General features: G+C 41.7%; 3 protein-coding genes across 3 annotated transcripts; 2 read left to right on the top strand and 1 right to left on the bottom strand.

The window, feature by feature from the left end:
- Positions 1-7989: 7989 nt before the first annotated feature.
- LOC147429455 (uncharacterized) lies at positions 7990-12493 on the top strand. Its single transcript, XM_086494936.1, has 7 exons — positions 7990-8135; positions 8734-9098; positions 9199-9494; positions 9713-9918; positions 10029-10230; positions 10851-11297; positions 11728-12493. Exons 1-7 carry the CDS (start codon positions 7990-7992, stop codon positions 12094-12096), a joined length of 2031 nt encoding a protein of 676 aa, XP_086351062.1. The 3' UTR covers positions 12097-12493.
- Positions 12494-15081: 2588 nt separating this feature from the next.
- On the top strand, positions 15082-15918 carry LOC147429454 (pentatricopeptide repeat-containing protein At4g21065-like). Its single transcript, XM_086495708.1, has one exon. It carries the CDS (start codon positions 15394-15396, stop codon positions 15916-15918), a length of 525 nt encoding a protein of 174 aa, XP_086351834.1. The 5' UTR covers positions 15082-15393.
- On the bottom strand, positions 15903-19829 carry LOC147429453 (pentatricopeptide repeat-containing protein At2g03380, mitochondrial-like). The gene has a single exon (XM_086495707.1). It carries the CDS (start codon positions 19350-19352, stop codon positions 16251-16253), a length of 3102 nt encoding a protein of 1033 aa, XP_086351833.1. The 5' UTR covers positions 19353-19829; the 3' UTR covers positions 15903-16250.
- Positions 19830-24619: the final 4790 nt, after the last annotated feature.

Below are 24619 nucleotides of genomic sequence, written 5' to 3'. Positions count from 1 at the left end.
AGACGAAGTAAGAAGAGAACCTGGGTCGAAGAAGCTTGAGGGCAAGCTCGACGAGGCTTGAGTAAGCCAAGGCGAGAAGAGGATTACAAGCAAAAGTTGAGGTTTGGTCGAATCGAGGTCGAAGCAAGTAAACTTGTTGAGGTCGAAGCGAGTAAGCTTGAGAAGACGAGCTCGGTCAAAGCAGAAGAAGCACAGGACGAGCATGGTCGAGGCAAGCAAAGGAGTAAGTCAAGGCAACCAAGCAAGGAATAAAGTTTCGGCTAGCAATTGAAGAGCAGGAAGAAGTTAAAAGCTGTGAGCGGCAATTAAGCCAGTACAAAGCATAAGGAGCAGAAAGTTACGGAATAATTGAGAAAATTGAAGCTTGTTGAATCTAAAGGAACTCGAAGCAGATAAAGCGACATAAGAAAATTTCCATCACCAACATCATTCCGAAGTTGATTAAGCATTTTGTTAAGTCCGGTGTTGTTAACGACCCGATTAATCTTGTAAACGGAAGCTTAAGCTCCTAGTTAGCACATGATCCAAGTGACGGTGATGTTAACAGCCCGCCTTGGCTAAGGATTAAGTTGTACTCAAGCGTTAATCAATTAATTGATGATTACGGTGATTTCCAGATTCAGTTGCATCTGTTGTTCTTGTTCTCTCTCTTTCACACCTCCCACAGCCAGAGGCCCAGCGCCTGCCCGGTTCACGTAGCGAACACATATCCCCCGACAGCGGTCCCACCACAGTTGAAGGAGCTTGTTTAATGCAAAAGGTTCAATGGGCATCAAATGCCATGGACACACACACACATACACAAATTTTGGATTGTTGATTTTGCTGCTCCAGACACAAAATGCAGAGAGGATGAACGAAAATGGCTCATAAGTAATTGCCAAATTTAACCAAACCATTATTTGATAAATCTTGGGGCGATTTAAGCATGCACAAGCTCGTTGGAAAGCTCTCAAGATAAGCTACACACACACATCAATTGCAAATGCCAATTTTGTTAAAATAAGGAGGAGATATTGAATGCAAAATGCAAGTTCTTGATGGAAAATTAATGCACTATAATGCTAATTAAGCTTCCAATTAGCCAGTGAGTAGTGGCCCAAGAGTCTTTAGCTCAAGAAAATGCTCATGGTAGCCAATGGAATACTAATTAGGCACGCAGTATGCATTAGAAGAACAAGCCTAATGGATCTAATTAATGATGATTAAGGAATGCTAGTTTGTACAAACATGCAATGCATAATAGCAAACCTAGATAGCAGAACTAAGGCTCTATTGGGAATGGGATCGTGCTAGCTAGGGTAGATGAAAGAGAAACATAGTGCAAGTGTGTGAGTGTGTGTGTGTAAGCAAGATTATCACTCAAGTGAATTAGGTTCCAAGATAGAATTAACTTGGACTTATAAACACAATCTTGAGTATTGACTTAGCTTAGCACAAGCTCACCATAGACAAGCATGTAGTGCAAAATAGAGTTGTGTTTATTCATTCATGAGCCTTGCTCCACAGCATGTGGGATAATTCCACTCTTCTCTCCTTGACTCGCACTTTAGGACAAAGCTCACACTTTACAATAGCAAGACAAGAAACACAAAAAGTTCAAGACAATATGCACCCATCTGTGTGTAGGTAAGGCATCGTTTAAATACCCAGAAGGGCCAGCACCGGTAGTATGCCGATAGTATAAAAACATTAAATCATATGCACAGTGAAGTAGTATTTTAACAAAAACCCAATTAAAAGTTGCAAACCAAAACCAGATAAGCACCAACCTAAGATGGTTGTTCCACTAATTCCATAACTGTTCAGCAAGCGATAATGCACTCTCTCCTCTCTGTCACATACACACACCAACACAAACAAGGCTAAGTGAGGGGCCAAAACAACCCTCACCTCTTTTTATAGAAAAACCACATGGTTAAGGCCTCTTGAATTGCACCCAGGGCAGTGAATGCCCCCCTAGATCTGTTCATTTAGCAGGTGTGAGTTTCCAGCTAAAAGCATACCCGATGCAGCCACCATGGGTAACACATTAGAAGCTATATAATGAGAGATAAGGATAGGGTAGGAGTATGCACAGCTAAGCAGGGTCACCTGCACATGATAGACAATGATTATGCGTGAAGGGAAGAGAGAGAAGGGAGGTTGCAAGGGTGTGAATGACCCTCGTAAGAATAAATTGGAGTCTTAAAACATTTAAGTGTCACGTACAGAGTGCTTGAATTACCTTACTCCCAATAAGGGTGCCCTCCCAGGAGGGCCATAGTAGATGAGAAGTATATGAGAAGCAACCAAGTGTGGAGTACATGATAGAGAGAAAAAAACTAGTCACCCCGGGGGGGTGATCCCCCTTTTTTGAAGTGGTGGGAAGGGTTTATAATATATAGTTTATTTAGGACTTTAAAAAATTTACTGAAGGTTCAAGGTACCCACTATTCAAGGCATGATCCAAATCAAAGCTGTTGTGAGTGTGAGCGTGTTCATTTTAGTAGCTATGACATGAGCTCGGTAAAGGGAAATGCTAAGATGTGAGAGATAGTGTTTTTGAGGGAGAGAGTGTGAAGGCATGGGTTTAATCAACTATAGCCAATAGAAATACCTGTGTGTGTGTGTGTGTGTGTGTGTGTGTGTGTGTACGCGTCCCATCCTAGGGTCCATACACAATGGGTCGGTACTAGGCCCATTGTGTATGGGCCTATTGCCTAATTGAAGAAATGAGATTAGTGCAATTAATTCTCAAGATAGGTCAGTTATTTAGTGAAATATCCTTAGTGATAGCGTTAATTAGGTCATTTGTCTTAAAACCATTGAGGAAAAATTTGTGAATGAGATGATTGATGATATAAAACACTCGGTCATCAAAAATTACAACAGGGCATGAAGTGTAGTTTTGATTGCCACAAAAAATCCAAAAATAGCCCAAAAAACTCACAAAATGAGCATTTAAGCTCGCAAGTTTTTTCAAAAAAATTCTGACTAAAAAATCGTAAAATTTCTACATGATTCATTCAACAATGAATGATCTTGAAAATAATGGAGAATTGACGAATTTACATCACATGTTTAACTTAGAAATATTACATTCCCTTAATCACATCAATTTTTAACCAAATAATAAAACATAAACTTTGTCATTTCACAATTCTGATGAAAAATACAAACAAAACACATGGTTATAATTTACAAACCAGCCAAAAGGGATTGTAATGGATTTTGAGAAAATCTAAACATATCTTTTGTTTTGATGCACAGACAGATTCAAACTCGAATAATACAAGGTCGAGGCATAAAGTAATGTCCTTAGTAATATCAGTAAATATTATATTCGAGGCATCAGATATCCACCAGAACTTGTGTTTGTGATGTTTATAGGTAGAAAATAATACAAGTAATTTGATTGTCTCACGAGAATACCTGAGATCACTACAATGTTTATAATACAAGTAATTTGACTGTCTCACGAGAATACCTGAGATCACTACAATGTTTTGAAATAATATCGGTAACTTCTATAAGAGATAAGTTAAGTAGAGTAAACTCACCCCCAAATAGTCGTCAGTGAGAAAATTTCCATGTAAGGTTTTTGCAAATAAGAGTAGGAAAATTGGCGGGTTTATCAAGACCAACAATAAATCAACTCAAGGCGAGTTTTTGAAATTTTAATATGAGGTAGAGTGTGATCCAAGTGCTATCAGTAGATAACCATTTATGTGGCAAAAGAGCTACATTTTGCAAAAAACTTTGTTGAACCAGTTTGGTTAAGTCTATTAGGACTGTCTTCTCCAGTTGGAGAGTTGACTAGCTCAATCAAACAGCTAAGTAAAGCTAAGAGGGCAAGGTATGGGTTTTTTGGAAAAGTTGGAATGTGATTTAGTCCTTTATCAATCATTTTTTGGATTGTAGGATCATTAATCATCTTAAGACCACAAGTGCAGACATGCCTGCCTAAATCACCAAAATCTTTACAAAAAGTATCAAACTTTTCACAAGAACAATCACGGATAGTATTGTGGCGTAAAAACTCATTGTTGTAGACTAAAGTTTTAACAGACTGATGATATGTCCAACCAATTAAGACCTTATCTAACATCTTATGGTTACCAAAAAATATATTGAAACACTCACAAAAGATAGACTTGGGTGAAAACCAATCCAAGAGTTTATTCTAGCACAAACAATGTATATGGATAAGATTTTCCATAGAACTCTTTTTTGAGAGACGATTCCTTCCACAAGGGTCAAAAATCACATGCATGGTACAAAGGTTACATGTCAACGAGGTGTCGGATGGGTGTGTTTCTTCCTCTCCCTCTAGTTAAGCTACGAGATTTTCCCCTATTGAAGCTAGAAGAAGTGCCAGGTGTTAGAAAAGATGTGAAAGAGCTATTGGGGGTGGTTAAAGAGTTAAGTCTTTTAAGTGAGGGAGAATCATCATCTTCAATGCAAGGCTTGAGTAATCTAGTAATAATTTTGACTCCATTGTAATTGGCATAAGTGGTGAGATAAGTGCCAGGATATTTTGATTTGAGTTCCGTAAGAATATTAAGCATCAGGCTGCGAAAGGTGTTAAAAGAAATCTGAGAAATAACCAATGGTTTGGTTTGTCCGCCCAATCATGAGCAAATAAGGGATAAATGAAATTCAACAAGTTTCTCAGGGAAGAGTTGTTATAAGTGATTGAGAATAAACCAAAGAACATGGTCAAATTACATGGTAGTGGGCTCACACGAGGCTTTTGGATCCAAAAATTTGCAGGCACATTTTATGTATGGTCAAAGACACTCCAAATAGACTCGGTGTAGAAGTCTAGATTGCTCTTGGTGAACTCCATGTTCCCTTTCATGTGAATACATAGACCAACATTAGACGAACACTTAGAGTGGTCAATAAAATTTAGGTTAAAAAGGGCCTCAATGAGCTTCCCTTTGTCCAGGAACTGTTCACCTTTAAGAACTTTGAGTCTGCAATCCTCCATAGTGGAAGCAAGGAGGTTGGCCAGATATACCCATGTTTCACTTAGGATAGGTGCTGAAAAAGATTTTTTGGGAAGTACCCAAAGCTGATGGTCAACTCCAAAGGATTCTACCTCAATTTGTCTACTTGGAAGAAAAGGATTCTATCTCAATTTATCTGCTTGGAGGAAAAGGTAACACTTTGAAAACTTTGGGAACCATTTCCAATAGGTTGGAGTCACTAAGGAAGCAAAGGTTGTTTTGAAAATTTTTGACAACTTCTAGAGTAGCACTGTCTCTACAGAAGATGCCGCCAGATTGTGGGATAATAGGGGTACTAATAAAAGCAAGATTGAGTCCACATAATTTCTTAAGAAAATGAACAGTTCTGCACCAAAGGAAGAAAATTGAGCTAACTCTTGGTTGTATTGTATGGCAAATACAGGTAATTGGGCAATGTATTGGAAGATCATAGCTACATTATCATAAGCATCTTTGTCTAAAGTAGCCAAAATTTTGACCCAATCATTAAAAGAGAGCATGTGTAAAATAGAAGACATCTTGCTAGAAGCAAGGACTGATTCATAGATAAGTTGTGATGCTTCCAAGTTGCTTATACATTGTAGGACAAGGGAGGTTGTCACAGAAAGAGGTTCGAAAGTTAACTACAGACCTTGGGAGAGGGATATCGCCTGTAACAAATGTTTTGAAGAGTTAGAAGCAGACTATTTAGGCTAATAAATCACAATGCTTTTGGCCTTTTGGGCAAGAAAGGGTCTAGATCTAGGGCATCGGTTTTTTTAGAGGGATGATCTTCTAGGTAAAGTCTAATTTGTTATATAATCCTTGCATGTTTCTTTGGGTCGTGGATGACTCTCTTGCGAGCAGTCATTTTATATTGAGTGTGTACCTGAAAGATTATATAAAATCAAGGTTAGAATAGGTGGATAGACCTGCAACCCTAAAACCAGCAAAGTCAAAAGACTACGATAACCGTGAGCACGAATCTTGAACTATAGTCTAAGAGGGAGTACCTAGCACTAGTCAACCTAAACAAGCATTATAGGCAGTGGCTCTAACATAGCCCTATAGTTCAATAATCTCTAAAGCCAGCGTCCCAGTTCTACCCAAAAAGCTAGGAGACCTTGTGTGTAGGACGTGTGTGTTGCTATTTTAAACTAATACATATACATAAAAGAACGTAATAGTTCAAAAGACAGCTAGCTTTAGACAAGTGACAAGGGGTAGCACAAAAACAACTCAGTCTTTGAATTATTTTTGTACATAGATATAAGAATGAGGTCTCATTCTAGTATTTTTGTACATGGGTAGTCAATATTGATTGTTCTCTAATGTGACAAGAGTGAGGTACATTAGTGACGAACAGTAAAACTAAGCCAAACAAATTCCGAGAAAATATAGAGTCCTCACTTGCGTCTGTTCAAACAAAACAACAAATATGTTAGCCTTGAATGCGTTTTATAGGTGTCGATGGACTTTATCAGTTGTTATCAATGTCCATCTTACAGCCTTTTTAACTTAAAAACCAACTGTCCAAAGTAGTTTTTGCTTTTTTCCAAGTATAAGGTATGCATGTTTTTTGGTTCCTTTTTACATTCCTTTTAAACTTGTAATAAAAAAGGTCATCACTCCTTTGAGATTCAAGTGAGTATTGTAGGTTATAAATATGATTATTATATACCCCAAATTTTAAGCCCTTAAATAGCAATTTATGTAGTTTAAAATTTTGATCAGAAGGCCATTACCCCTTCTGATCCGAGTGTAATACACCCAACTTTTGTCCCAATCCTTTTTTAATTTAATGTATCCTTGTATAAATTTCCATGTGTTTTTGCACAGGCCACACTTGTGATCCATTTAGAAAAAAACACTACTTAAGCCACACAAGCTACTTTAATACAACTAGCTAGAGTAGTTGAGATTTAAAAAATGGGCGTTAGTAAAGGCGTTCCTAGATACCCGGAGGAGAGAGATACCCCATACATTTCTTTAAACACTAATGCAGCTCCATATTCTTTAAGCTAAAGGATTCAATGCTTCAACCAACGATATCAAACTATGCTATTACCACTTTTGAGTGCTGATGGGACAAGATTTAAACGGAAGAAACCAAAACTAGAGACGAAGCTTTATTTTGCTCAGTCAATCTCAAAAAATATTTAGACTAAATAACTCAGTGAAAGTGCTTGAGGTGCCATCCCAAATTTTTTCAAAAAACTTTGCAGCCGCCCAACCTTCAACGTCAAAAAAGATAAACAAAAGTCCAAGACAATAGGCAAACACCACGTCGTCAGTGTTTTTCTTTAATCAAGAAAAAGACCTTTTAGAGCATGTTCAACACATACATTGAGTAGGCCAACATAACTACCGCTAGTGTACAAAGCGAGATTAGGGTGTGGATTTTTGTCTCTTGAGTCTTAGGTTGCTTACACATCGTGTGGCCAACGATGGGACGCTCGTGTGGTTTCTAGTCGACGAACGCTGAATGGTCTAGCAAAAGGACGATCGCCCAAAAACAAGGACGGCCAAAACCCCCTGTCCGTCATTAGGCGGGGGTGGATCCCTTATCACAACGTCCTCAACCAGGTGGCACAACCAATTGGCTACAAAAGCTTTGCTGAAAAGATTTAATTCTCATTCGAAACTAGGCTGGCTGGTGTGTAAAGCACACCAGCCCATCCCCAAACTCGAGCGAGCGCCTGCGCATTGATGTGTAACGAGCCTTAACCTTGTGCATGCTCGAACATGATCGAGAACAATGTGTTCATACTTGCACATGCTGCCACTGAATTGCACTTTGTCTCGTGTGTGTATGAGCCATGAGGCATGCACACTATGTGGACACATCCACATCATGCACATTGTTGTCTGAGTTAGTCCTAGCCTCCTAGGTCCCTCATGGTATCGGATAGGCCGCACGTAGGGAACAAAAAACATAAGCAAGAAATAACACCAGAGTGAGGAGGCTACTAACAACTGAAATTAAGAATTGAGCATTTCAATGTAGATGCGCCAAATGGCAACAGGGGAAGCCCAAAGGGAGTTGCGGAGTCTTAAGCCGGCGAATGGGGAAAGGACTCCATCGGTGTCGTCGTTCAAATCGGGGTGGTCCCTATGCGCCATCGACAGCCCGCTTCCTTTCTGCAGGCGCCGGCCTTCAAGGTACATTCTACCTTCCTCTTCCCTTTAAGAGCATGTCTCTGTCTTTGCTCGCTTCATACATTTCTGTTCACAGGGTCTCTCTCTCTCTCTCTCTCTCTCTCTCTCTCTCTGCGTATCGAAACCCTCATCTTGGGAACTTTCATTCTGGGTTGCGCTTTAATCCCTAACCAGAAAATCAGTTGAGCTTTAGAGAAAGTAACTGTGCTCCACACTCTTGCATTGCGGAATACCTGCAACATTGTGCTCTAGTACGGTCCATTTTGACGGCCTAGTTTCTTCGACCCCTCCAGTGCATCAGGACCCTACAGACAAACAAGGCTTTGCACAGTTACTTCAGTTGTACTTTCCTGAGCTTTGAGAGTTTTGGCACTTGCTAAAGTCGGGATTTTGGCCTAGTGATTCTGGTTAAATCCCGTGTAGATGATTGGTTAACGACAAAATCATCTCGATACGGAAGTGACAGTATTGACACGACATAGTAGGTCCCAGCTCAAGTTCTCTTGCTCTCCTTTCCTTGTGACGTAGGGAGTCTCGTAAACTAAGCAAACATGCTTCAGAGGTCCAGTAGCTTGAACACGGGTTGTGGATGGAAAACCAGGCTTCTAAAGTACTCAAATCTGACCCACAAAGAAGAGCCGAATTGTGGTTTGGAGTCCATGGAAGACTCGATTGCCGTCAAAGAAGAAATGTCTGCTTCATTGAAGCTCACTAAGTCCAAGTCCAGCAGGAGGGTAGGTGACTTCATGGAAGAGGATGCTTTATCTACCATATTAGACTCACCCAAGGCGGACTTGAGCTCAGCAGAGAAACTAGAATGGTTACGGGGGCAATTAATCGGTGACAAACTGGAGTTTGTTACCCCTTTTGGCAAGCGACAGTTGTTGTATGTGGACCATACGGCCTCAGGCCGGTCACTTGTGTTCATAGAGAAGTTCATTGTGCAATATGTCTTGCCATTCTATGGTAGGGGTCTAGTTTACTTTATTGTTTGTATCTGCTCACATTGTTCTCTCACATTTGTTAACTCATGGTAATTCTATGTTATGGTATTGGCTACATGCAGGCAACACGCATACTGAAGATAGCTTTGTGGGAAGAAGAACCACTTCAATGGTGCGAAAATCGGCCAAATACATAAAGAGATGCCTCGGCGGTACAAGCAATGATGCATTGTTGTTTTGTGGATCTGGCTGCACCGGAGCTCTAAAGCGCCTTCAGGAGGTTATGGGCATTGCTGTACCATCCACATTACGTTCTCAGGTGCTGGATAACATGATGGAAGAAGAAAGATGGGTTGTCTTTACTGGTCCATATGAGCACCATTCAAATCTCCTGTCATGGAGGCAAAGCTTAGCAGAGGTATTGCTCTTCCTCATGCTACTATAGGCATATGTGTGTACGCACTAAGCATGAGATTAGAAGTGCCCATAACCACGGCATGCAGAGGGCCCTGGTTCTCTGTGTGCGCGTGCGTGCGCATGCTCGAGCCTGCAGATTATGTCTATGTAGATTTCCTTGGTTGTGTTTTCTGTAGACGTACAAATTTCTCTTATCATGATGTTCACCACTTAATGCAGGTAGTGGAAATTCCAGCGGATGAGGAAGGTTTCATTGACCTAGTGGCCTTAGAGACAGCATTAGAGTCACCATTATATCAGAGACGCCGTAAATTGGGCTCCTTTTCTGCTTGCAGCAATGTGACTGGTCTCATTACAGATACCAGAGCAATCGCCCGCTTACTTCACAGGCATGGAGCCTTTGCTTGTTTTGACTTTGCTGCAAGGTGAGAGTGCCTTCGTGAATCCTCTAGCTATGTTAATATTTCAAGTGCCTTGTATTCAAAGAAGAAGCTGATTAAGGCTCAGGTTTAATGAAATGCTTTCTTTCTTGTAGTGCTCCACATGTACAAATAGACATGCGTTCAAGCGACAAGGATGGATACGATGCTGTAGTGTTGAGCCCTCACAAATTCATGGGTGGGCCAAATACACCGGGGGTGCTTTTGATGAGGAAAAGCTTGTACATGCTTGGAAAATGTCCTCCTTCAACCTGTGGTGGAGGAACTGTTTCCTATGTGAATGGGTTCAATGAAGAGGTCCGTTCCTATGGAGGGCATAGCATGCAAAACCCATTTTTCAGCCTTATGCATGCTCTTTCATTGCATGATGTTTGTTGCACATAAAGGTGTTCAATTTATGCATTTGTTTCGATTTTTGAGCATAGGAGAGGATAGAGCTCGCTTAGACAAAGCTACAGAGTGTATTAGATGTCAAAACTGACCTGCTAAATTTATGTGTTTGTTTCGATTTTCGAGCATAGGAGAGGATAGAGCTCGCTTAGACAAAGCTACAGAGTGTATTAGATGTCAAAACTGACCTGCTAAAAATAGGCCTACTGTTAGTAATTGTTTTTCTATCTATGCATCGGTTTGAGGGTTTGAGACCATAGGAATTATGTCTTTCCTACCTACCTTGTAAGTCTGGTTCCATCTTGTGCCCTTTAGCTCAATAAAATGCGCATTTAGATTTGTGGCTGGACTAGCTTTTACTGGCTGTGATACAGATAAATGCACCAAATGATTGGTATTGTTTCTAATCAGTCGGCTGAGATGTATTGCTGTTATTAGTTTTTCATTTCATTGACTTGCCATCTTGTATGTTTTTTCTTTGGCTTTAACATATGTACATATCCCCTTACAATGCTTTACGTATTCAGGATACATTGTATGTCAAACATATTGAGGAGCGAGAGGATGGAGGCACTCCACAAATCGTACAGAAGATCAGATGCGCATTGGTGTTCTGGGTTAAGGATTTCATTGGTACTTCAGTCGTTGAACAGCGCGAGTCTTTCTTTATAAAGAAGGCAATTACACGGTTGTCTGATAATCCCAAGATTAAGCTACTTGGCAATATAGCAGCCAAGAGAGCTCCAGTGCTATCTTTTCTTGTATTTAGCACATCAAAAGAGTCATCGGCATTTCATTTGTCAGCTTGTGTAACTCAAGGGAAACCTCTGCATGGGCGGTTTGTGGTAAAATTACTCAATGACTTGTTTGGAATTCAAGCACGGGGAGGATGCGCATGTGCGGGCCCTTATGGGCACTTGCTACTGGGGGTTGGTCGAAACCAATCTCTGAAGCTGAGATCAGCAATCAAAAGGGTAAGCTGTATCTCAAGCCTTTCTCCTTAGGACTTGAATAAGAATGAATTCAGGAGGGAAGATATTTCATTGTAGGTGAGACTTTTGAAGCTTGATATTTTCATGCAGCTTAAGACCAAAGATGCAGAGTTCTAGATGTTACTGGCTTTCTAAAACAAGCCTTGTGAAGAAGGGAGATAGGCATACATTTGACTTTTGCGTGTGAAGCATTGAAATCTTCTTAGGTTTTTCAGTTGTGTAAATGGGTCCTTTCATTTAACATTTTGCATCAATGCAAGATATGCCAAAGGTTTTTTTAACGACGGAAATTCTAGCATCCCTTAGTATGTTGGAACCATGTCCATACATGTTACTCAAGTCTCAAGGGTCTAAAGCATTGCTATCAGAAATGAAATTCACATGGAGAGCTTACGTATTATGCTTGCAACAGGGCTATGAGGGCCTAAAGCCTGGTTGGGCAAGGTTGAGCTTTTCGTACGACATGACAGATGAAGAGGTGGAGTATGTTTTAGCAGCAATTGAGATGATTGCCAAATATGGGCAGCGTTTTCTGCCCTTGTACGACTTTGATTGGAAGACTGGAGATTGGACATTCAAGGACCTTAAGGGGCTTACATATGAAGAGGAGCAGGTATCGTCGTTGAACTTGAGATACGGCGACATAGAAGTGCAACACAAGAAGTTTGCACATTGCTTGAGAGAGGCAAAGACTGTCGCACATATGCTGCCCAAGTCTCCGGCTCCCCGGGTATTGCCAGGCGATATAATGGATGCGGATATGCTACTCTTTCGAGTATAAGGTTGGGCCTTGAGAATCTATCCTCGTCATGGCTGTGTGCGACTCCATCTTCACTCTCTTACTCCGGTCAGTTTTGCATCGGGTTCACCATGTCCTCTGCATATAATGCCGCCGGTTACTGAAGTCTCATTTACAACTAACAACTAACATTCATTCTTTGATTCTTTCAACTTGACACCAAGCACTGCATGGTGGCAATCCATCAATGAAAGAAAAAAATTTCAACGTTCTCTGCTGTAATGAGACGGTTGGAAATACTCTTTAAGCAGCTGAGTTTCAGCTGAGTACACTGGTCAACAGACCAAATGCACAAAAAAAGAACATAAAACTGATGCAGTATATTACTCACCTACTGTAAAATATGTAACTTTGTAATAAATTACAAGTCCAACATACCCTTCAATGGAGGCTTTATGAAGTTAATGTGCTAGGTTGTAAAAACTTCTTATGCTTAAGAATACCTTCAGCTTTTAGAGAGAGAGAGAAATGAAATGTTATATTAACGTCTTCAAAAGGCCAAAGTGACCTATGAGACCAGAAAGTTACAATGCGGTGGATCTCATACAAAGTCAGAGTACCAAGATGACAAAATGACAAAATAAAATACTATGGAATCCTAAACTGCTAGGTGTGAACTAAGCAGCTAGCTGGGATAGCTAAATCACAAGAGATCCAGCATCAGTCGCTGGCGGAACTCATCAATCTCCTCCATAGTCAGTAGTCTGACCGAGCGTCATGCATGTCGGGCCAAAGTGATCCGAATCCTCTGATGCAGCCATCGGCGATGCTGTGTAGTTCTCCAGAGTCGTGGGCGTCTAGATCTCCCCAGCTCGGTCGCTCGGTCGATCAGTGTGCCTTTGGTGTGAGGCGGCAAGCTCTGCTGTGGTAGTAGCTCCTCTGGGTGTCCAGTGGCAGCTCTAAAGAAGTTTGTGATCTGTCTCTGAGACTGGCTAGCCTCTCCTCTCATCAAGCTCTCTTTGTGTCTGCACAGCTCGAGCAAAAACAAACCCAGGCATCTCTCATCCTCATACCGCATGACTCTAGAGAGTGGTCCAAAGCCCTCTCTGAACAAGCAATGGAAGCGGCCTCGTATCTCGTAGTAGATGGGGCAGTGGCATGTGTAGTGCAACTCTGTCTCAGGCTTGATGTCACACAGGGGGCATGTCCTGGCCTCTACTGGTACTCTGTTGTATCTCCCAGTCTCGATCCGCAGCTGGTGTGAAGATGTGCATATCTGGCCAATAGCACATCGTATCCCATGAGACAAGTGGGTGTCCATGTATCTGGGCCTCGTCACAAAACCGTCCTCCGTAAGCTGGAGAAGATGCTCTCTGTAGAAAGCCATCTTCGTGCCCAACTCTTGTGCTGGGTGTATCCATGTCCTCCTGGTGTCTAGTTGAGTCAGGTCCTGGCGGATGAGCCTCGTGATCTCGGACCATGTAAGAGTCAGAGAGGGTGCATCCAGTGAGTAAGAGAGAGAGAGAGAGAGAGAGAGAGAGAGAGAGAGAGAAGAAGAAGAAGAAGGAGAGAATTTTAATGTCGTAGGAAACTATCCCAAGAGACCTTAAAGATCTGTCTGACGAGGAAAGTTGAACTCAAGACCTATTATATTCAAGAGGGAAATGGCATAAACCTAGAGAGAGAGAGAGAGAGAGAGAGAGAGAGAGAGAGAGAGAGATCTCCTTGGTGGTTCATATTGCATTCTTCCTATATGCCACCGTGATGTATAGCTAGCACTCATACTTCACTCATCTAGCTTGTACTTCCTTTGGAAGAAAGGACCATTGAAAATCCCTAGAGGTCTCTTGTACACAATATAATGCTCCTCTTTTGAGAGAGAGAGCGAGAGAGAGAGAATATCCCTCACCGGATCCATATTGCACACATGACATAGCACAAGCGAAACTCATGCATAAACAACATAGAAGATGGACATCAAGCTCGTTTCCCAATTGTACAATCAATACATGCTACAGCCGGAGGCGTGGAGTTCTCTGCAAAATACCCAAAATAGCATACTACAAACCATAAAACAAACTAATCGACATACCTAGCAACCACATAGACGCATAATCGCGAGATAGACGAACATAGAGAGACAGAATGCGAGAGAGAGCAATAGGGCGTGTGAAGACGCACCTCCTAGAATGGAGTTATACGCAGGCACGATGAGAGAGAAGAGAGAAGCGGAGAGAAGAACAACACGGACATTGGGTGCAATCTCCCCCCGTGCAAGAGTGACCATTTTCCTCTTGATCGGTCATAAATGGCCAAAGCTCATAAAGAGCACTTGAATAATAAAATGAGAGGTATGTTATAGAATTGATATTTTAGTATTTATTGTAGCTCACAAGTGAAAAAGACTAGACCGAGCTAAGCCTATACGAATGGAAATATATATATATATATATAGTACATTTTATTATTTAAGTGCTCTTTATGAGTTTTGACCATTTATGACTGGCCAGCCAGTTTGTAATCACTTTGATGATTCAAGAAATCTATAAATGAAATATGTGCAAGAGAGAAATGGTCACTCTTGTCCGGGGGGAAGTTGCATCCCAGTGTCCGTGTTGTTCTTCTCTTCTCTTCTCTCTTTTCTCTCGCCGTGCTGGCATAGCACTCCATTCTAGGAGGTACGTCAGCACGCGCCCTATTGCTCTCTCTCGCACTCTGTCTCTTTTGATTGTGTATCTCTCGATTATGCGTCTATGTGGTTGCCAAGTATGTCGATTAGTCTGTTTTATGGTTTGTAGTATGCTATTTCGGGTATTTTGCAGGGAACTTCACACATCTGGCTGTAGCAATACAAGCATTTCTCCGGATGATCTTTCTTTTATGTTAAGTTTGAGAGCTTGTTCTACCATACAAGGGGCAGATTTTGGGCAGGATTTACACTTGTTTGTTGTGCACCTAGGATTATTAAAAGGAGGCCTCTTTGTTAGTAACACTATAGTCAACATGTATGCAAAGTGTGGCTTGCTTGCGGAAGCACAAGCTGTATTCAACAGGCTTTGCTCAGAGATGAAGTGTCTTGGAATGCTCTGCCTTTGGATTATGCAGATCATGGGAGTGGCAAGGAGGCATTGAAGTGCTTTGAGCAGGTGTGGCAAGAGAGCTTCTTGCCGCACATTGCCATGTTTATTTGTGGTTTGAAAGCCTGTGGTTCAAGAGCTAGAAAGAATGGTGAAGAATTGTATTCTGACATCATTGTAAGAGGGCTGGAAGGTGACACTACAGTTTGCAATGCTTTGATATGCATGTATGCAAGTTGCAGCTCACTCATAGAAGCAGAGTATGTATTTGCCAATATTGCTCATAAAAGATGTTTCTTGGAACACAATGATTGTAGGGTATTGGAATCAGGGACATAATGAAGAGGCACTAGAGTGCTATGAGGAGACGCAAAAGAAGAGTATTAATCCCACAGTAGTGTGCAGCTTGAAAGCTTGTGGCAGCCTCAGAGCACTCTACAAAGGCCAAGAGATACATGCTCAGGCAATCTTACAATGGATTGAAAGAGAACTTTTCATTGGCAATACCTCAGTAGATATGTACGCCAAGTGCGGATGCCTACAAGAAGTACAAGGAACACACTTGGGAGACGTAGGTAGCTCTCTTTTCTCCTTGTATGCACGCAGCAGCAGAATCCACTCTCCCCCCCCCCTTCTCTCTCTATCTCTCTCTCTCTCACTCACACACACACACACACACACAGAGCCAGCCAAAAGGCTTGAAGCCTGTGCAGTAAATAGACTAGAAGCACACGCACTTGCCCTCTTCCTCAAAACAGTAACTGCCATGCAAGCGAGCAAAAATTGAGTTGCTATAGCAACTGCCTCCGGCAGTACTTATAAAAGCTCTATACTATTTGAGAGCAGGACCAAGAATGCCAAACAACCAAAAATTCTTCCCAAATGAAATGGAAGCAAAACAAGCTCGAAGAAGCCCTGCTAAATGATCGAGCGAATTGCGAGAGGTGCACACACACACATGAGAAGGGTATTTTATCGTCGTAAAAACAATCCGAAGAGACCTCAAAGATGTATCCCACAAGTCTTGAGACTGTTTTCTGCAGAGCCTATACAATCTCTCAGTCTCATTACATCACAAAATTGAGCTTCAAAATTAGATAGTCCTGCATGCTTCACAGTTTAGATGTGTGAAAAAAGGACATATGGTGCTGCATCTTTCTCGTTCAAACACACTGCACGCTCAAATGCATGTCTTCCAAGCTCCCTATTTCCCAACTTTCCACATGCACCCAGCATACTAAGCCAAAGCACATAATCAGGACAGAAGGGCAATTTCTTTACAAGTTCGGTTGCCTTGTCTAGGTCACCCGCTCGAACAAGGAGATCAACCAGGCAAGTATGATGCTGGAGAGATGGAACAATACCATAATCCTTGCTCATTGCCTCAAAATGCGTTTGGCCCTTGTCAAAGAGACTTGACTGACAGCATGCATTTAATATCACAATAAAGGTTACCCCATCAGGAATCAAACCTTCACCCACCATTCTGTCAAGCAATAGGAAAACACAGGCATTTTTCCCACTATGGGCGTATCCAGCAATGAGTGAGTTAAAGGACGCAACTCCTCGAGAAGGAAGATTGTCAAATACTTGCTGCGCTACAGCAACCAATCCTGATTTGGCATACATGTCAATCAAGGCATTGCTGACAACAAGATTGTTTCTCAAAAATCCCAATCTCTCAAGCTCGGCATGAATTTCTTGCCCCTTATCTGTTGCCCCCATACTAGCACAAGCTTTTAAGCCAAAGACAAAGCTGACAATATTTGGACAAACACCCTTGTGTTGCATCTTCCAAAAGCGATTAAGTGCTTCATCGGCAAATCCATGTTCCACTAACCCTGCAATTAACACTGTCCATGAAACTACATCTCTGGCAGGAAGCTCATTAAAAACTTCTTGAGCCCTAACAATCATTCCACATTTGGCATACATGTCGACCAAGGTGTTTCCAACAAGATCTCTATCCAGCAGATTCCTTCTCGAAATCTCAGCATGTATCTTCAGACCCATAGCTGTGTCTTTTGCACTGCCACAAGCTTTCAAACTGCATAGAAGTGTGATTGAATTAGGAGAAACATCTGCGAATTCCATCTGCTCAAAACACTTGAGTGCGTCCTCACCGCACCCTTGATCGGCATAACCTGAGATAAGTGCATTCCATGAAGCTGCATCTTTATGGGGAAGATTGTCGAACACTAGCTGTGCTTTATCAAGCAAACCGCATTTGGCATAAAGATCAACTAAGGCAGTTCCTATAACATGGTCATTTCTGTGGATTCCTTTTTGAATTTTGCAATGTAATTCTTGTCCCTTTCTCAATGCTCGTATGCTTGCACAAGCTTTCAGACTAGCACCTAGTGAGATCGCGTCTGCAAGAACGCACTCAAGTTGCATCTGCTCAAAGCGCTGCAATGCTTCCTTTCCATGCCCATGCTTGGCATATCCTACAAGTACTGCATTCCAAGAAACGATGTCCCGAACTGGAAGAGAATCAAAAATCTGTTGTGCTTTCAAATGGCATCCAAACTTGGCATACATATCAACCAAGGTGTTACCAACATCGATGTCGCTTTCCATTAAATCTTTTTGGACAACCTCGTCGTGCAATTCACAAGCCATTATGGTATCTCCTACATTGGCGCAAGCCTTCAAACAGCAAACAAGAGTGACAGAATCAGGCAGGAAACCCTCTTTTCGCATCATTACATAACATTTAATTGCTTCCTTGTCGTGCCCGTGCTCAACATTTCCTGAAATTAGAGCATTCCATGACACAACACTCTTGACTGAAAGGTTGTCAAAAACTTCCTGTGCTTTTGTGAGCCAGCCACACTTGCCATACATGTCAACCAAGCTGTTGCCAACAACAGGGTCTTTTTCCAGCATCCCCCTTCTGGCGATTTCAGCATGTGTTTCTTGCCCCTTCAATGGAGTCCCAACATTGGCACAGGCTTTCAAGCTGCAAGCAAAGGTAACAGCATCTTGAGCCACACCTTCATGATGCATTTTTTCAACACAATCCAGTGCATCCTCACCAAATCCATGTTCAATATAGCCTGCAATCAACGCATTCCAGGAGACTATGTTCCGAACTGGAAGAAGATCAAAGAGTTGCTGTGCTGTATCAAGCCTGCCCCATTTAGCGTACATATCTATGATAGCAGTGCCAACAACCACATCAGCCTCTAATAAACCTTGACGTTCCACTTCCTCGTGTATTTCTTCACCTTTAGTTATATTACCTGTTATAGCACAGGCTTTTAGGGCACAAATAAATGATACGACATCTGGCAAAACATTCTGGCTTTGCATCTCGTCAAAATAATCAAGTGCCTGTGAGCCGAAACCATGCTTCACAAACCCTGAAATGAATGCATTCCATGAGACCACATTTTGCAGAGGAAGTTTGTCAAATGTTTCCTTGGCTTTTCCAAGAAAACCACACTTGGCATACATATCAACCAACGCAGTGCCAAGAATGCCATCATTTTGTAGCAACCCCTGCTTCTCAATTTCTGCATGTATTAGGCGACCCTTGTCTACGGTTCCTATGCTACCACAAGCCTTCAAAGTACATAAGAATGTGATAGCATCTGGCAAGACACTCTGTTCCTGCATTTTCTCAAAATTGTAAAGTGCCTCCTTATGGTGCCCTTGCTTGACATAAGCTGTGATAAGAGATGTCCAAGAGACCACATCGTTAACCACTTTGTCATCAAACAATTCTTGTGCATTGGCAAGTGATCCACATTTAATGTACATATCTAGTAAGGTGCTGCTGACAAAAGGGTCTCTTTGTAACAACCCACTTTGGGCAACTTCTGCATGGATCTTCAAACCTTTCTGCAGGTCCTTCTTCTTAGTGCATGCACTTAGCAGAGCAACATATGTGTATTCATTTAGTTGCACAGAACCCTCCTCTTGCAAAGCTTGATGAAGAGCCAATGCCTGATCGGGGTTTCCCCATTTAACATAGCCTGAGATGAGTGAATTCCATGATAACTCATCCCTATATTCCAGCTGATCGAACACCTGTTGAGCACTGTTAATTTTTGTGACTTTTATCAAGGTTAAGACGAGATTATTTCCCAACGAATTGTGAGTTTCAAACCCATATTTTCTCATATAGGCATGCACCGTTGAAGGGCTTACAGATCTCTGCTCCGTTCTACATCTGAGCAGAATGTGTCTTGAAAGTTCAGTAGAAGGTTGCAACATCAACCTCTGTGAGCACTCACCACTGGAGTAGTCTCTTCTTCCTCTTCTTTTTCCTCTTCATCCTGATTAGCACCCGAGAAGACTCAGGATTTGTGAAGCCCGTTTTCATTTTGAAAGAGGAATTTCTACAAATGAGTGGGTGAGTGACGGGTAACACAAGCAATGGTGTAATGTCTTCATCGCTCTGCGTCCCTCTGCTAGTAAACTGCAGTGAAGTCGGCATTTTCTACCTCCAGTTTAAGGCCCACTCCTGTGTAGTGCGATATCGCCATCCTAGATGCTCTAGCAAGGATTTGTGAACTAGCGAACTGAACTGAACTGAACTGATGGCCTCCCGTGGAGGGATTGTGAGCCCTAGATTTGGGCGCGGAATGATGATCCAGTGTTAGGATTTGACGCCCTTCTTCCCTTCTTTGACTCTCGAGCCCTTCGTATGAAGACCACTTTGAGGCAACGCCGGTGTTTTGAAGGGAGAAGGAAAAATCTGCCCATCCTCATGGAAGGATGCTAATCCCACTCTCCTGTCATTAGAAGGGCAACCCTTAGGAAAGCCCTTTGTGGAGTTTAACTGAGGTCAAGGCCCACCAACGATAGGAGTGGAGACATTTGCATTCACATTCACATTTTACATATTAACAAGAATTAAAAGTAGATGAGGGGGATCGAGGTCTGTGGTTAAGCCATTCATAGTTTGGTAATTTTCTAAATTCTAATGGGAAATGGGCCAGTGGCCATTGCTAAGTTCTAACTCAACCTAATGGGAAATGGGCGACTCGGTGCTCACCCAAAATTTGAAACGAGCCAGACTCCAGATCGTGGCATGAGCATCGCGAGTGTAACTCTTGCTCTCAGCCTCTCTCTGTAGGTGTCTGTAGGGATTTGGAAAGATATCGGGTGTCGATGGTCACAAGGGCGGCTAACATCATCCCCACACACGACAAAGGAACTGCAGCAAAAGAGGAGAAAGAAATGTGGGATTTGCTACATCAACGCATGAGAGAGTTGGAAGGTCTTGTGACAACACAAAGTGTCACAAACTGTGACATGGCATGCCCACAACACACATACACACTCTCTGCTGCCTACACCCGAAATCCGGCTGATTGCTGATGTGGCACTGTTGTACGGACAGGGTCCCGCAAATTCCGGCGAAGATCGCGGAGCTGCCACGTGGTAGCTTATACGGACGCCAGTGAAAATTGTGAAGACTGAATTGCAACAGATTTGCTTTTTGGGCATGCTTTTTGAAAATCTCATGCAATCTTTAAAAGATGCTTTATTTTACATTAAGCAAGAATGAGAGAGAAAGAGTCTCTTGCTTTATTTTTCGAGGAGCTTTTAACTTGAAGCTTTTGGGGGTTTTTGATTTTCAGTTTTTGGGGGCTCTGCTTTTAGCATCCCTTTGTATTCTTTAAATAAGCAGGCAGGGCCTCACAACTCAGAGCATCCAGAGTCTGAGTGTGAACGCCTGCCCACACTCTTGTACTTTGAACACATATTAATACATAAAGAAATATTGAAAGGGGCGCCAGTCTTTGGGGCCAATATCTCTACGCACGGAACTCCGTCGGGCCAGTGTCGAATCAATTGTGAATTGTGAATTGTTCTAAAGTGTTTATTTGTGTTGTCGCTGTAGATTCTCGACTTGGAGTGTCCAAGTCTGTTACACAAAGACTCGTGAGCAGAGACTTGTGAGCAACCTTCAGACTCTTCTCAAGCTCTCAGTCTGCCCCCTATTAAGCTTCAGCCTCGGACAATGTAAGAATTGATTAGTTTCTCCAATAGAGTCTACTTGTTTCTTGTATGGAAAATGGATGCCTTTACATTCAATTTGTATTTGTACAAATGAATGTTGCTACGACTCTTTGTTGGCCTTTGTCATGAACAAGTATTTGGTAGTGCTGAAAAATGCTTGTTCTTTAAGTTTTTTGTGCTGTGTAAGGGGACATTTTTTACTCTTTTGTCATTGGAAGGGCAATGTTATATTTTTTCCTTCTATCCAGAAGGGCATACTTCTTACATACCTGTCTTTTGACATTTTGAGTTGCCTGTCAAATCCTAACACTAGCACGGATATCCTAGAATACTTTTTTGTAAACTAGAAAAAGTACCCTAGATTACAAAAGAAATTTTGGGTACCTACGTTTCGAAGTAATCTAAGGTACCCCATTTTGGGAGCGTGATGTTTGAACCCGTGACCTGACCCATGAGAGCCACATGCCCTAGCCACTTCGCTTTGCGCACATCATTGAATCATGGAGGGCCCTAGTTTACTTAAAACACGTGTGCAAGATGGCAACCTCCGAAAATAATCTAACGTACCCTAGATTACTTTTGTAATCTAAGGTACTCTATATTACTTTTAGCGTCGTCGCCCAAATCTACGGCCCACAATTCCCCCACCGTAGATCTCACCCCCCATGCTCGTGCCACTTAGTCCCGAGGCTTGCCTACCTTCGTCACTATCTTACAGTGGGCCAATAAGGGGAGATCTAAGGCCCAAATTTGGGGGGTGCAAAGCGGCTTTGATCTCAGCCGTCCAATCGGGTGGTGAACTAGGGGGTGAACTAACGATGAACTCGGGGCAAAACTGGAGCTCCGAGTTCACCCCAAGATCACCCCTAGTTCACCCCCCTCGTGCGGTGTGGGTCGAACTCAAGACCTCTCGGTTGCCACACGAATGCCCTACCACCACGTTAGCGTAGGGCCGCTTAGTTATTTTAGGATTTGAAAAGCGCTTGCAGACATAGAGAAAACACAATGGTGAGTCGTTTGGCAATACGCAAGCCATAGAGCTTGCCCACAACACATATGCATATGCATTGTGGGCAAGCTCTATGTCTTGCGTATTGCCAAACGGCTTGCCATTGTGTTATTTTTAGGACCGCTTAGCTATTTTAGGACTCTAAAACCGCTCGCGGACATATAAACAACACAATAGCGAGCCGTTGGCAATACGGAAAGCCATAGAGCGTTGCCCACAATGCATATGCGTAGTGGGTAGGCTTTATGGCTTGCCGTATTGGTGAACGGATTGCCATTGTGTTGTTTTTAATATGCATTGTGGGTAAGATCTATGGCTTGCCATATTGCTAAATTTACCTTAAACTAACCTAACATAACATAGCTTAACCTAACCTAACCTAACCTAACGTAGCTTAACCTAGCATAGCTTAACTTAACCTAACTTAACGTATAAAATAACATAACCTAACCTAATCTAATGTAGCTTAACCTAACCTAACCTAACGTATCTTAACTTAACCTAACCTAACATATAATATAACCTAGCCTAATCTAACCTAATGTATAACCTAACCTAACCTAACGTATATGATAACCTAACCTAAACATATACTAAAACATAAACAAAATTTTTTTCAAAAAAAGATTTTTTCATAAACCAAACAAAAAAAATTTCATAATTCGAAATGAAATTTCACATCACAAACCATAATTTCTTTTAAAGCATTCAAAATTTAAAGCATGACATTTTCTTCTATTAATATACAAATTAATTTAAATAAATTTAATATGCATTTAGAGGTTTGAGCATTCATATTCGTCCTATTTGAGCAATAAAAGAAGTTGTAAATGTCCTGGAACTTGCAAAAATGCACACAAAAACACAAAGTTAAACCCTAAACCCTAAATCTACAAGTAAACATAAAAACAATCTTACCTTAGTGTTATGGGCTAACCCACAAGCAAGATTAGCAATTCCGAATGCTTGTTTTGCACCAGATCTGTTAGAGGTGAGGAAGGAGAGAGCTTGAGGAAAGGTGCAAGAAGAAGTGAAATGTGCAAAGAAAGCCCGCGGTTTCATATTTTGTAGGTTCCATCGGTACAAGCATCGGTATATGCACCAAAAAGCGCACCGGAGAAGGCGTCTGAAACTGCATGCGTGCTGACATCGAAATAGGCACCAGAACGTGCGTCAAAAATTTGAAAATCAATTTTTAAAAAAACTTTAGCTCCCTCCATACATACCTACATATATACCGACGCCCGCCAGTGATGCCAGTAATGTGGCGTCGGGATTTAAGTGACCTCTTGTATTGAACCTTCCATCACTTCTACCAGTTTGTATCATATGCATATCAGCACATGGAAAACCATTTACGTCTTGGAACTCCTCTATTAGCCTTGGACTAGGCACACAAGTAGTATCTACACGTTGCAGCAATCCCATCTCTAGTTTCATCTTCATTTTATGGATCTTCACTCTGGCAATCTTGAGCACTTTGTCATAAATCTTTAGATCTTCAAATCCCACCTTCTCTCAAGGATGCAAGCAAGTTAGGAATTTGTCCAGCTTGAAAACCTCTGCATTGGCCACTTGGGTAATAGTAGCTAAACCTTTCAAGGACTCTTCAAAATTGTGCCAAACTTCACTTACATGTTATTGTAGGCTCTTGATATTTGCATTTGCATCCACAACCTTCTTGAATTTTTGTGAAAAAAATCATTTGCCAATCTCACCATTTGTGCTTATGCGTAGGCTCTAAATTGTTTAGTCAAATCTTCTCTTTATCTTGAAACACAAGTGGCACATGTGAAACTTTACCTCATCTGACAAAATCTGCACACAACATCATGAATAATCCAAAATATGCAACGAACTCATCAAGATCTTTATCTTCTACGAGCGCACATCCATATCTTTGCAGCAGCTTCAATCACGCGCTCTTCACCTCAGAGCAATCAGATGCTCCTCAGGTGAGACACCAAAAGATGAAAATGGAAAATCATTGAATAAACCTATTAACAAACAAACACCTCTCTATAGCCAAGAGTATCATAGCACCCTAATCCCCTTGGATCCACTCACACATATAACACAGTAGTATTGGTACCAACACCATACAACACTTTTCTTGCAAAATCCACACACAAAGTCTATGTGTGTGTGTGTGTGTGTGTGTGTGTGTGTGTGTGTGTGTGTGTGTGTGTGTGTGAGAGAGAGAGAGAGAGAGAGAGAGAGAGAGAGAGAGAGAGAGAAGAAGAAGAGGAGGAGACAAAACTAGAGAAGATGACCATGAGAGGGATGAAATTTCTATTATTTTGAGTATGCAGCCATGTTGTAAAAATTCTACAATCAAAATTTGGAAAATCTAATGGCATCCTTGCATTTGGATCATGCCAAACCCCTAAGGTAGACTCTTGGGTCACCCTAATCTAACTCCGAAAGAAAATATAATGGCATCCTTGCATTTGGAGCATGCCAAACCCCTAAGGTAGACTCTTGGGTCACCCTAATCTAACTC

Source organism: Adiantum capillus-veneris, chromosome 22 (genome assembly GCF_014529385.1).
Source record: "Adiantum capillus-veneris isolate H3 chromosome 22, ASM1452938v2, whole genome shotgun sequence".
Lineage (NCBI taxonomy): Eukaryota > Viridiplantae > Streptophyta > Polypodiopsida > Polypodiales > Pteridaceae > Adiantum > Adiantum capillus-veneris.
This window is presented reverse-complemented; position numbering and strand designations above follow the sequence as displayed.

What these genes read in the sequence shown, in the direction of transcription:
- LOC147429454 (XM_086495708.1), top strand. Translation starts at nt 15,394, where the DNA reads ATGTATTTGCCAATATTGCTCATAAAAGATGTTTCTTGGAACACAATG.
- LOC147429453 (XM_086495707.1), bottom strand. Translation starts at nt 19,352, where the DNA reads ATGTTGCAACCTTCTACTGAACTTTCAAGACACATTCTGCTCAGATGT.
- LOC147429455 (XM_086494936.1), top strand. Translation starts at nt 7,990, where the DNA reads ATGGCAACAGGGGAAGCCCAAAGGGAGTTGCGGAGTCTTAAGCCGGCG. An exon ending in GGAGGCAAAGCTTAGCAGAG is followed by an intron (nt 9,495 to 9,712) that starts GTATTGCTCTTC and finishes CACTTAATGCAG; the next exon opens with GTAGTGGAAATTCCAGCGGA. An exon ending in TGAATGGGTTCAATGAAGAG is followed by an intron (nt 10,231 to 10,850) that starts GTCCGTTCCTAT and finishes TTACGTATTCAG; the next exon opens with GATACATTGTATGTCAAACA.